Here is a 13,062-nt window from a genome sequence, read left to right on the forward strand (position 1 = left end):
CTAGAAGCCTGTTGAAGTAATCGGACATTTATTAACACTCATCTACAGTGAAACACTAACTGGTACTAGTCACAAAAGCAACAAGGAATCCAAAGATTTCCAGCCTCTTCTAAGACAGTTCAGGGTTATGTGAACATAAACTTCTAAAGACAATCTAGCGCCAAGCACTGCCCCTGGCGTGCAGCAGGCCTGGTCCACGCTGGAGGGGAGGGTTAGTCTCGCACACTCACCTTTCTCTTTTTGGCCAACTTGCTGGCGTTTTCTGAGCTTCTCTTCTCAGGATCTGGCTTCTTCCCTGCTGGTGGCTGTTTGTCTTCCGGTTTCTTTGGGCGGCTGCCCTTCCCTGGGGGCTGGGGTATCCGAGACAGGAGGTCGAGAGTGATCTTCACCACCAAGCTTTGCGGCAGCGGAGCGTCCCTGAGCGGGGAGAGCAGCTTGGTGTCTCTCGAAGGCACCGGGGGTTTGTCCTTGCGGCGGTCCTCCTGGACCACCACGGCCAGCCTGCAGCCACTAGTCCTGACGCCAGCACCGCTGCCGCCACCGCGGACAGGGCCCTGGCTCTGGGTCAAGGGAACGAGCGCAAAGTGCTCGGGACTCCGGTCCTCTGGCGCCGCGTCCTTCGGGGGCGCCTTCGGGGGGCCGCTGCGGTGCTTCTTCCGGTCGCTGGGGGCGGGCACCGCCGGCTTGGGCTCCCGGCTGTCTGCGGCGCGGGGCCGCCCTTTCGTCTTCACCTTGGGCTTGTCTTTGGAGGGCTGGGCCTTGGAGGCCGGGGGAGGAAGTCCGGGCTCTCTCTCCACCTCCAGGCAGACGCGCACTTCCGCAGGCGCATCCGCGTGGTCGGGGGCGGAAGCCTTGATGGGTTTTTTGGGCTGTTTACTTCCCACGGTTTGCCTCTGGGGGGGCTCCTGCTGGGCAGGGGACTTCTGACAGCTCCTCTTGCCCGCGTGGGGGCCTTCGGAAGGGACCCGGGGGGCTTTGCTGGAGCCTTTGGGGGGAGGCTCTTTGGACTCTGGGCGCTCGTGGCCCGCGGTGGCGCTGTCGCCGCCCTTGCCCTTAGTGTCCGGGTGTCTGGCCGGGGGCTCCGTGCTACCCGGGGCCTCGGTCGGCACCGCGGGCTGGCTGACTTTGGTCAGCCAGTTGTCCAGCTGCCATTTGTTGGTTGTCGGAGGCTCGGGCTACAAACAAGGAAAAAGAAGACAGGGTTAGCTGAACAGTAACATACTGCTCCCCTGGGTTAGTCACCCAGTGCTATAGGACTGTCCCGGGGAGATGCAGCCATTCCAAACCTAAGAATTCAGGCCCTTTTGATCCCCCCTCTAATTACAGATTAAATCCTATAACAATTAACTCTTAAAACAATCTTCCCATTGTTCATGCTGCAGGAATTCCAGCTGTAGCAGACACTGACTAATAATAGACCATTAGATACTGACCAGTGCTGACCACTGTCAACTGCCGAGAAATCTGCGTAATAAAGATTTTGTTTCACTGATAATTACAGTATAATTTAAACAGAATTTTCATTTTGACTTGTGAAGTATCCTATCAGGAAATGATAGGAAAGAATGAAGAGTAAAAAGAACCCTTTCATCAAGGATTTTCAGAAGAAGGTAAATGAATAAACTAAGTGTTAGTGGTTATGGATGGGTTTCGTGGTTTATCCCTTTTTTTTTGGACATACTCATCAATCGAAAACGACTTTCTTCAAGACTTGATTTCTCAATGTACTTAAAAACACTAAAACATGATCGTTTATCACAGATATACTGTCTTCTGAATTTCAAATTTTACTTCTGGGTAAAAACAACTAAGTGAGGTCACATTAGTCAACCATGAGCGCTGCCCCCCCCCCCCCCCCCACGAATTCTTTAAAAATCAAACACGAAGCCTCTTGTTACAGGTAGTCTGTAACGAGCACCTGTTTTTCTAAGAAACACAGGGAGGCCCCAGAGCACACGACTGAGAGAGTGAGATCATACTGATTATCTGTGCAGCTCACTAGGAGAATAAACAAAAGTCCCGGGCTTCTCCTGTTATCCTAACAGCAGATATAGTGTTGAAATCTTTGCTGCTGACTATTGGTGCATCACATTCTCTCTCTCCCCGACTGGGCTATTAGATCTCATTAAAGGAATGATAAGGACGACTTTATTTCCAAATTCTACTTTTACGTCTTGCACACAGTGGTGTACATGAGATATTTATTTCGGCACTTCTACTGGTATCTTGGGGCTTCCTGGGTAGCTCGAGTGGTAAAGAATCTGCCTGTAATGCGGGAGACCTGAGTTCGATCCCTAGGTTGGGAAGATCCCCTGGAGAAGGGAATGGCAACCCACTCCAGTATTCTTGCCTGGAGAATTCCATGGACACTGGTATATTACTGTACCTGTAAATTTTATGTTCTTTGGGAAAATATTCATGTGTTAACAGAGTAACGATTACTTTCTTTTTAAAGGGCAGTGTATCACTGGCATGCTGCATGTTTTTCTTAAGATCCATTCTGACAGGTGGTTTGTATGAATGACTAAATTATTTCCACAATACTCCGGGAAGTTAACTGAAAGATATCTCACGTGGGATTTAACTGATTAGATTATGGATAAGGCGATCACTCCAGTAAGTGGATGATATTTTATAGGGAAGACTGCTGCTAACAATTTTTCCAAGTGGGATATCCCAAACGATTCAACTCAAAACACACACACACACACACACATATAACATGTCTAAGAAATGTAGATATAATGTAAAGGCTTTGGGGCCAGGAAAAAAATTTAGGTAATAAAATGGTCCAGTAGCTAGTTTGGGCTTAGTATGATGGTAGTAAAAGAGAACTTAGAGGAACTAAGGAAAGAGGGCTACAGAATTTTGTTGTTGTTTTCCTGCTTAAGACAATGTATCTTCTTTGTATCTCCCTCCACTTATACCAACCCTATCCCCCATGCTCTCATTTGAATTTCAGAGCAAGGAGGGAGGGAAGAAGGAAAAGCTACCCTAACAAAGTCCCACACGATTTAAAACTGCACTCAATATTCTAACAAGACAGGATGGTTGTTTAGGGTAGAGAAAAGATTCACACCCAGCGTCTACTTGTCAGACACTATTTCTTGCAAAGACTTTGGCTCCACTGGGAAGGAGCCAAATCCTTCAAACTGTCTCTCAGGAAAGGTACAGGGAACCCTCATCAGGGCTATGCTGACAAGCCCACCACAGCAAGGGACCCTCTTGCTCTCTGGAGGAGTGTTTATACATGAACCAAAAGGGAAGGTCATTCCTGGTATAAATAACATCTGCTCCCCTCCCCCAACCCCAAACAGGGCAGTTTAAGATACATTTAGTAGTCCCTAAAGGAATGTCCTGGATACAGAAATAAAACACATTTTCTTCCACTGTGGTCCTAAAAATGGCCAGAAGGGAGGCCTATGGCCCAATTGCAGGGCAGAACTGAGTATGTCCAGACAAGGGGAAGGGGTGGGGTGATCCTTTTGGTATACTTACTATGACCACGTAAAATGGACAGAATTCCTTTAAGGCTAGGTATTATTTGAGTGCTGAGATGGGGGCAGGTTTTACATAAGGGACTGATGGAAACTAGACATGATCAAGGTTTGGACTTTTGATTTTCCTCAGCCTTTCTTCATGCCCCACCCCCAATCTCCTAAGGCGGGATCAACCCAAACACTGCACAGAGGAGGTGCAAAAACATATGAGCCTTTTAATAAACGTCTGGCTGTATGTCTCTTTACTTCTCACTTCTCAAGATGCAAATTTCATTTATTTTAGGATGAATTATTCTGAAAGAAAAGCTCTGAGCTATGTACAACATATATCCACTGTTTTTGTAAAACAACATAGTTGTTGTGAGGGAGTACAACTCCAAGACTTAGAAGGAAAAAAAAAAAAAAAACACAACAGAGAGAAGATGCATGGTGTTGTAAAAATAAAAGGCTTCCCAGTTAAATGGCTATGGGTTTCAATCTTAGTGCTAATACTTCCTTATAGGTGAAAAGAAAACTCCCAACCTTCTAGGATTCATGGTTATATCACATAATTTATGAAGAAAGTATCAAGAGCTTAGCAGATAATCAACTGTGGTAGTTTACTACCAAAGCACTGGATTAGAAAGAATTAGATTAGAAAACTAAGCAGATGCTTGAATAACTGAGAATAGGAGTCATTTTTCCCTGAACTGTACTTAAGCAGTGAAAGGTTGATGCGTCCCATATATTCTGAAAAGCTGAGGTTTACAGGCTGACTCACTATAAAGCTGAGACTCCAAGTGGCTTTCCCCCAAGTTCACAAGCAGCCTGTTGGCACACATATAACATTTCCTATCTCATAAGATCGCGGGATGACTTCGTCAAATGAATTTTAAATAGAGACTTTTAAGAAGTGAACTTCTCAGCATTAAAAATAAAACATAGAGTGAGAAAGTTAAAACTAGTAACTACAGGCTATTATGGAATTCATGTAGTGCTCGACTAACTCAGTTTTACAATAATGCAGGTATTTATTTTAAAAGGAAAGAAAGGTTGTTAAATAACTTTGGGGAAAATTAAAGGTTTAAAACCTAGACAAAGACAAAAACAGGTCTGAGGAGGCCAAGCCTTGGCATGTAACCAACAAAACCATACTGAAGTCTAAGTTTGCACAGTAACAGAAATGTAAAATATGAGCCTATTTAGAAAAGTGATTTTTAAAAAAGTAAAGTAGAATGGGAACATCATTTTCCATTGAAGAGTCTCTAAATCTATTCTATTCAATAACCTCTTGAGCAGTAAGATACAACCATTGAGTTGGCCGGAAAGTTTGTTCAGATTTTTCCATCAGGTGGTACAGAAAAACCCAATTTTTAGGCCAACCCAATGTTTTGTTAATACAAATGCCTGATTAAATTTTTCTTACGAGTTTCAATTATTCAGTCAAATCTGTGCTATTTCCATTTTATTTTGATCGAATTTTATGATTTAATTGGATTCTCTCACTTATCATAGTAACCAAACAAGCATGTAGATTTTCCTTCGTGAATAAGGTGAGATCTAAAGCAAAGACCTTGTGAACAAGCACATAGTTTCTCTGTAGAGAATATTCAGTAATTTTCCCCCTGGGGCATAGGAAAATTACTTCAACAGCAACTAGCGTCTCAGGAGAGACCAGCCCCCAGAAATACAGAGTAGCTTCTAAAATCTGCAAGGCACTTCAAGTGCAACTAATGCTGATCTATGTTTATTCACTCCAAAAATATTTACTGAGCGCGTAACCTATGCCAGACATAAACTGGTATCTAACAACAACAACAAAATGATACTCAGTTACTTCCTCATCCTCCCTTGCCCTCAGACAGAGTTCTTCAGCCAGGACACCATCTCCAGATGTATTTAGTTAATGCACTAATGCAGTGGCCTTGTTTTCTTAACAGCAGAGACAAATACTGAAAACTTCAACACTTGTTTAATCAGGAAGTCTCATTCCCTGGGATTCCTACCTGAAATACACAGAACACTTTTCTCTATACAAGTGGGTCTGGGTCACTAACAATGCCTTCCCGTGCAAACATTTTTCACTGCTCCACTAAGTTTAGAAGAAGACTGGGCAACTCTTACTGTTACTACATTTCTTGTACTCAGCAATCCAGTAAATAGCATATATCCTCCAGATAAATTTAGTGCCTGAGATTTTTCAGTCTCCTCTGTTTATCTTTACAATACCTCCGGAAGGTGGCGGATAGGCAACTTGGGGCAGAGGGACCAAGAAAGACGGCTCTGGTAAAACTACTTTGCCATCCATTTAATGCACAGGCTTTTAGTGATTCAAAAATAGAACCTCTGATGGCTTCTTTCTAGTTCACTGTTCCTGTTTGCTAAAACAGGCTGTCTCCTTTTGATTGAATTCATGCATTCCTGAAATTTCAAAACGCTTTCTCATTAATATGAAAATAGCTGCCTACTGAAAACAGAGTCTTCAGTTCTCAAAAGAAGGGAAAAGAAAAGGGGGTGTACATGTTCTCAGTGAGTTTCTTTTCAGAACGGCTTCTGGCAGCCACACGGAAGGACCCATCCTTTTCAACCAGGAGGGAGAAGACCTCGCCCCCCAAACTCCACCATCAGATGCCTGGTGAGCAAGTAAACACAAACAGCCGACTGCGCGAAGCAGGAAGGCGCCGCCCCGGGGGATGGGACGGGGCGGCACCGGGCTTCCAGCCCCGAGGTCGACGGCGCCCCCGGTACCTCGGGAGCCGGGGCTTCTCGGGGCTCGTTCTCCTCGCTGTCGCTGGAGCTGCTCTCGCTCTCCGAGTCCGAGGAGCTGTCGGAGTCGCTGGTGCTCTCCGACTCGGCGCTGCTGGAATGTGCTGAGGCCGCGGCTGCTGGCAGCGCCGGCGGAGCGCTGCGGGGAAGCGACAGAGGCAATCAGAGACCCAGGCGAGGCAGATTCCTTCCCTCTTTACTCACTCCGCTCTTTGCCCGCTCTTCTGCTACTCGAAAGAACTAGAGAACCCTGCAGGTCCTCCTCCTGTGTAGCGCACGGAACAATGCTCAATGTCATGAGGCAGCCTGGATGGCGGAGGAGAGAATGTATACAGGTGTATGTAGGGCTGGTCCCTGTGCCGTCCACCTGAAACTGTCACAAGTTATTGGCTATATCCCACTACGACATAAAAAGTTTTTTAAATTTTTTAAAAGCTAAAAAAAAAAAAACCAAAACAACCAACATAATAAAAACTAAGTGAGTCGCTCAGTCGTGTCCGACTCGTTATGACCCCATGGACTATACAGTCCATGGAATTCTCCAGGCCAGAATACTGGAGTGGGTAGCCTTTCCCTCCTCCAGGGGATCTTTCCAACCCAGGGATCAAACCCAGGTATCCTGCATTGCAGGCATATTCTTTACCAGCGGAGCTACAAGGGAAGCCCAAGATTACTGGAGTGGATAGCCTATCCCTTCTCCAGCGGATCTTCCCGACCCAGAGCGAGCTATCAGGGAAGGCTTAACAAAAACTAATGCTCTATCCAAAAAAGAAAGTGGGGGTAACCAACAAAGACCTACTGTGTAGCACATGGAAATCTGCTCAATGTTATGTGGCGGCCTGGATGGGAGCAGAGTTTGGGGGAGAATGGAGACACATACATGTAAGGCTGAGTCCCTCTGCTGTCACCTGAAACTATCACAGCTGTTAATCAGTTATACCCCAATACAAAGTAAAAAGTTAAAAAAAAAAAAAAAAAAGATTACCTTGCAATACTACAAAGCATGACCATGATACCCAATTGACAGCAAGGCCTATCCATGGTGGCTCAAAAATCAGTGAAAACCCTTGAAACAGCTCACCAGATAACTGCCTAACAAAAGCCTGGGGGATTTTTCTGAAGAACACTGCGAGCTATGTAAACTTCAAGATGCCAGCTGCTCCAGATTAGGTGTTGACAAACCATGGCCCAAGCTGGCTGCCTGCTTTTCTAAATAAAGTTTTATTGCAATACATCCACACCCCTTATTTTCTGCATCGTCCGGGTCTGCTTCTGTACTACAAAAGCAGAGCTGAAGAGTTGCAGCACAGGCTTTATGGCCTACAAAGCCTAAAACCTTGACTTTCTGACCTTTTAAGTTTGCTGAGGCCTGCAATATAAAACCCAAAGAAGTTGACTTATAAAAGAACAGCCAATCCATTGAAGTGTCCCTGCATTCTCGATATGAGAACTGCAGAGTAGCCAGAGGCTGCTGAATACAAATGGGGTTCCTTTGGAAAGTGATAATCCACTCACACTTCTTGGGGAGATGATAAAATGGGCCTTCTTTATGAGAAGTCTAGGATCATCCCCAAATATCAGCTGAATATCAGAGAGAATAACAACTGTTAAGTTTTCAGAACAGGGCAAAAACTCTAGGCCTCTGAGAAAACATAGTGATCACACTGCTGGACACACAAAGAATGGCAAAGTATATCTTAAAGCCTTGGCCCAGATGGAATTAGCCAAGGCAGTTAATAACTACAATTGTGAAAGCCTCCAAATCTACCCAAAACAGTTTCAAAATAACCAATGTATTAAATAACTATATTAGAATAATGAAAAATTATTAGACAGTAATAAAGTCACTAGTTGAGGTGATTTTTAAACAAACACTATATAAAAACAGAATTTTCTCCTATCAAATTTGTAGTAGCTTCAGTGAGTGAGAGTCAGAAAGAGATACACTTTCAATATTTTTCCTGCCTCTAATGTATCCTCCACTTTGCAGGGATTTTTTTTCCCCTCTTTTTCCCCCCTCCTCCACTCCTATGACAAAGTTAGGTTACTTTGTCATATTTTCTAAGTTGTTACAAGCCATGAGAAATGACTGAACAAAATGAGCTATAAATAAGCAGAGTTTATGAATCCTTAAGATCTCACATAATTAAGTGAAATTCCCCCACATTAACAGGAAAACTCAGCTGGATGAGAGGTTTTCAGCAGTGAGCTTGTCTCAAAATGGATGACCACCTCTCAAGGGACTAACACAGCTCCAGGGTAGCTGAACGCTCTGTCCATGGAGGACAGGTACTGGCATATTAAATCATTAAATTCAGTACCAAAGGAGATGGTAAACAAAGGTAGTTCAGAAAATTTCCATTTTCAGCAATGAAAGCATTACATTTTCTAAAATACGGTTAGCTGTTTAAAAAGTGAAAACGGTGCCATTTTCTCACACTAAAATGTACTGCAGTTCATTTTTAAAAATCACCTAAAGCAATTGGAAAATCAACACAACTGCAAAGACAGGGACTATGGAAAACAACTTCTAGAAATAATTTGGCTTTAGTTTTGAAGACAGAGTAAACCTCTCCCTTTCATAAAAACACTGGGCTCTTCAATATAACTTCTCAAATGCTGGTTACATAATACTGATGGAAGTGATTGAAGCTTATTTTAAAGGCTCAAATTTTAAACATACAGAGCCAACTAAAGATTCAGGTGGACACAGGGACTCTTTCTCTTTTATAAACAACCTCTCTAGGGCTGACTTAAGCTTCCACAATATTAAACAGGGCCTTTCTTTTTCCTGTGATCTTCCGTCTCCTCCCATGAAGATGCTATGAGAGTACTAAATGAGACTAATTTCCCCATTTGGTATGAAAAAGCAAACATTCCGTGTAGATGGGGAGAAACCAGAACACAGTACCTTGGAGGTGCAGGTGCGAAAGGAGGCTTCTCTGAGGTCTAGGCATTCATAGTAAGGGGAAGAAGGACCAGGAAAAGAACAAAAAAACAGGGTAAGTGGCTCTGAAATACTGAGGATTAAAGGACTCTTGGTATCACGGGGTGTACAGAACTTACTTGATCGCTGTCACTGTCCTCACTGTCACTGAGCTGAAGGTCATCTTTGAGCATGCTGGAACAAGCAGGGGCAGAGACATTGCAGAATTTAAAATAATGTCCAAAAACGCTTTTTCACATATAAACAGGAAAAAGTGCTTAATGAAACAAGAGGGAGTGGGACAGGTATAACTTTTTTAAATTCACCAAATGCTTCATTTTCGTGGAAATGTTAAGTTTTCCAATTTAAACACAGAAACTTGTTCAGTCCAAGCTCCTTATCATTTCAAAGCTGAATGTTTCCACATTCAGAGCATTAAAAGCAGAACTACAAGTTCTACAAGGGGCTTGTTACCAGCCCCGAGACTTAAGTTCCCAGGTCCACACAAAGAAAACAAACAAAAACAGTGCCAGAAGTACTATTATCAATTAATACTTATGTATTATATTATTCTAATAATACTTTTCATTAAATACATTATTAAATAATATTATTAATTTAAAAGTACTATATAAATTTAATAAATACAGAAAAAGATGAAGCTTATTGAGGCAACTGTCACCAGTTACATTACATCTTTGTCCAAAAGACATTATTAACATTGAACTTTTTTACACACACACAAACCTCTTCTTCTGTCTGCTTGAACACTAATCAGTGGACAAAGCAGTAGTAATGCAAATAGGATTGCTGTCTAAAAAATTATTAACCTTACTGCTATCATTCAGGTAGAAATTATGAAAGAAACTCAGTTCATGTCCTCAAAGTTATATTAAGACTTATCTCTAGGCATTCAGGTTTATGATGAACCTAAATATTAAAAGCAAACATTTTCCAATCTGTACATGTTTATTCTGATCTTAGTCTCTTCCCTACCCCTCCTCTTCTTTACCTCCTCCATGGAGATATCCAACATCAAAGGAATAAATCAATAATTGTTCCCTCCCACTTCCCCAAAATTTACAAGCATGACTATTTGAGGAAATGTTGCAAGTGAAACGGGGGGAAAAAATAGGGAGTATTAGTGATGTTCCAAAAAGCAAATTATATAGAAGTTACAATCCTTCAGTGCTTCTAAAAATACCTCTTCAATATTCTTATCAACAATTTTTATTGCAAACTCAATTGTTCAGTCACTAACCTACCACTGAAGTAAGCAGGCATTATTTTTTGGGGAATCTATGGTTAAAAAAAAAAAAAATCACTTCAAATGCACTAAAAAACATCTTGTGATAAATTTCTTCACAAAAAATGAAAACTGTTAGCCACTTGTAAACGTAGACCTTGCTCAATATTTATCTATGTGTGTTCGGCTGTGTCCGACTCTTTGCAATCCTTCAGACTGTAGCCCGCTAGGTTCCTCTGTCCATGGGTTTCTCCAGGCAAGAATACTGAAGTGGGTTGCCATTTCCTCCTCCAGGGGATCTTCCCAACCCAGGGATCGAACCTGAGTCTTCTGAATCTCCTACCACCTGGGAAGCCCAATATTTACCAAGTAGAAGCTAAACTCCTATTTTAGCAAGGCTAGAAGACACAGCCTTCAGATGCAGAACTTGGCAGCAGCAATCATAATGATGTACAAGAAAAAGTCACTCAACAGGTTCACTGCTTTAAAAACAGCCTGGCTGGGATATACACAAGCAGAAGACAAAAGATACATCTTTCTGTAAAGCAACTATCCTTCAATAAAAAAATTAATTAAAAAAAAAAAGATATATCTTTGGAAGAAATATTAGATATAATACAACTAGGGAAAAAAAAAAACAACCTGGCAAAGTATATTCAATATAAACCAGCAACAACAAAACCACAGTAAATGGACCTCTTTGTTTCCCAGTCATTGGGTTTGTTTTGTATAAAGCTGATTTGCCTTAATTTCCTGAAACATCAATGATCATGTAATCCAACCACACTTCCTGTTGCAAGCAGAGGACTAACTAAAAACTTTGTTTGCTTAGCTACTGAATGCTGAGCTTCTGTGCGTATATACTCTCAAGTCAGACAGTATATAAGATACTGTATGTGCAGTTAACTCAGAAAGGACTTGTTCTGACTTCTACTCTGCCTGCTCTGAGGGAATAAAAAGGGACTATAAAAATGCTGTCCTAGATCCTTCTCCTCTTCAGAGCATTAGGTAGGCAGATGATAACAAAATAGGCCTGCAGGTTATTCAAGACCGAAAGGGCTGACCAATAGTGACCTGTAAAAAAGACTGCTGAAGATACCTCCAAAGAAGCATTAACTCAAAAAAGAAAAAAAAGAGAGAGAAGAAACCAATAATGTCAAACAAAACCAAACACTTACGTAGGATGTACTAAGGATTTACACATGGTATTAGGTTGGCCAAAAAGTTCCTTTGGGTTGTCCATGCCATCTTACAGGAAAGCCTGAACAAACTTAATGGTCAATCAAACATTTCACTTAATCAAAATTCATGGGCATAATTTATTTGACACAAGAGTCAGCAGACATAATGTATTATGTCTTGCAACTGAGCCAACAGTAGCCATAGAATCTTCCAGAAACCAAGGTTTATTCTATCATTAGCAAAGGGTAGCTCAATATAAATCAGTAGTGGGGGAAGAGATATTTTTCTCAAATTTCGGATAACAAACATATATTGCATCTCTAAAAAGAAAAAAGGTTAGTTAAAAAACATGACTAAGGTTTGTTAATATAGAAAATTAAACATCAATGCCATTATAATTTTTTAAAAAAGAATCTACATAGTTGGGAAAAAATGTTACTTGAGGACAGGTAAAGGTGTTATGTTTAAAGGGATCAGTTGCTAAACTCCCCTACTTGTGCCACAAATACCTGAATTTGAGGCCATGCATATCACTAAATTACCATACCAGTTATGTTTTAGGATATTCATATAAGATAAATTACTATACTATGCTTCATAGACTATATTGATATATGCAATAGACTGGTCTTTGAATGTAAAGATGACAAATTACAGCACATCTGTGTGAGCACCTTTGCACCAACTAAAAGACAAGCAAACCTCTTAGATCTAGTCTCCTTCATACTAATAAACCTAAGTTAAGAAACGTTAAGACCCGAGGGCCATACTGAACTGTAAGCTTTTCTGAGGTAGGATCAAGTCATTTTCGCCTTCATATTTTATCTAGAACTTGGTAGGCAGCCTAAGAAACTGGTTGAATGAACAGCTTCCCTTTTGCTGATTAAGTAACAGTACCACATAGCTGTGTCCTTTCTGTGATCTGAACTTCCACTGATTCTATGCACATCCCCATGGGCTGGCTCTGATCACCCCCTCACATCCTAACGGATGAGGAAACAGCTCAGAATAGTCACCTAACTTGCCTAAAATCATGAAGTTGGTTATATGCTGGAGCTGGCATGCAAAAGCCATTTCATTGGATGCCATCTCCTAGCTCTGGCCAACATAGGACAGTCGTTAAAAAACCTAACTGAGGGAATGAAAACGAAGTGCCAGAAGCCACTGAGAGAAAGACTCAAGTTTAAAAGAAAGTAAGAACTATACTGCTGGAGTAAAATGAATACACTATTCTCCTCCTGCCTTCAATCTTTCCCAGCATCAGGGTCTATTCAAATGAGTCAGTTCTTTGCATCAGGTGGCCAAAGTATGGGAGTTTCAGCTTCAGTCCTTTCAATGAATATTCAGGACTGATTTTCCTTTAGGATGGACTGGTTTACATACTATTTAAACTGGTCAAATAACGAATTTCATTTCCAAACTTCAAGGGGGGTAAAAAAAAAAAGTTATTTCAAAGCATATGG

General features: G+C 41.8%; 1 protein-coding gene across 5 annotated transcripts in view; it reads right to left on the minus strand.

Annotated features, from left to right (window-relative positions):
- AFF1 (ALF transcription elongation factor 1) overlaps positions 1-13,062 on the minus strand; it is a 192,990-nt gene that overhangs the window by 25,317 nt on the left and 154,611 nt on the right. For all 5 annotated transcript variants that reach the window (XM_061145563.1, XM_061145566.1, XM_061145562.1 and 2 more), the window contains 4 exons: positions 9,312-9,366; positions 9,157-9,194; positions 6,228-6,384; positions 231-1,175 (listed from right to left, as the gene is read on the minus strand). In XM_061145563.1, the coding sequence (XP_061001546.1) occupies positions 231-1,175; positions 6,228-6,384; positions 9,157-9,194; positions 9,312-9,366 (1,195 nt within the window). The remainder of the gene's footprint in view (positions 1-230; positions 1,176-6,227; positions 6,385-9,156; positions 9,195-9,311; positions 9,367-13,062) is intronic.

Source organism: Dama dama, chromosome 6 (genome assembly GCF_033118175.1).
Source record: "Dama dama isolate Ldn47 chromosome 6, ASM3311817v1, whole genome shotgun sequence".
In the NCBI taxonomy this organism is placed as follows: Eukaryota; Metazoa; Chordata; class Mammalia; order Artiodactyla; family Cervidae; genus Dama; species Dama dama.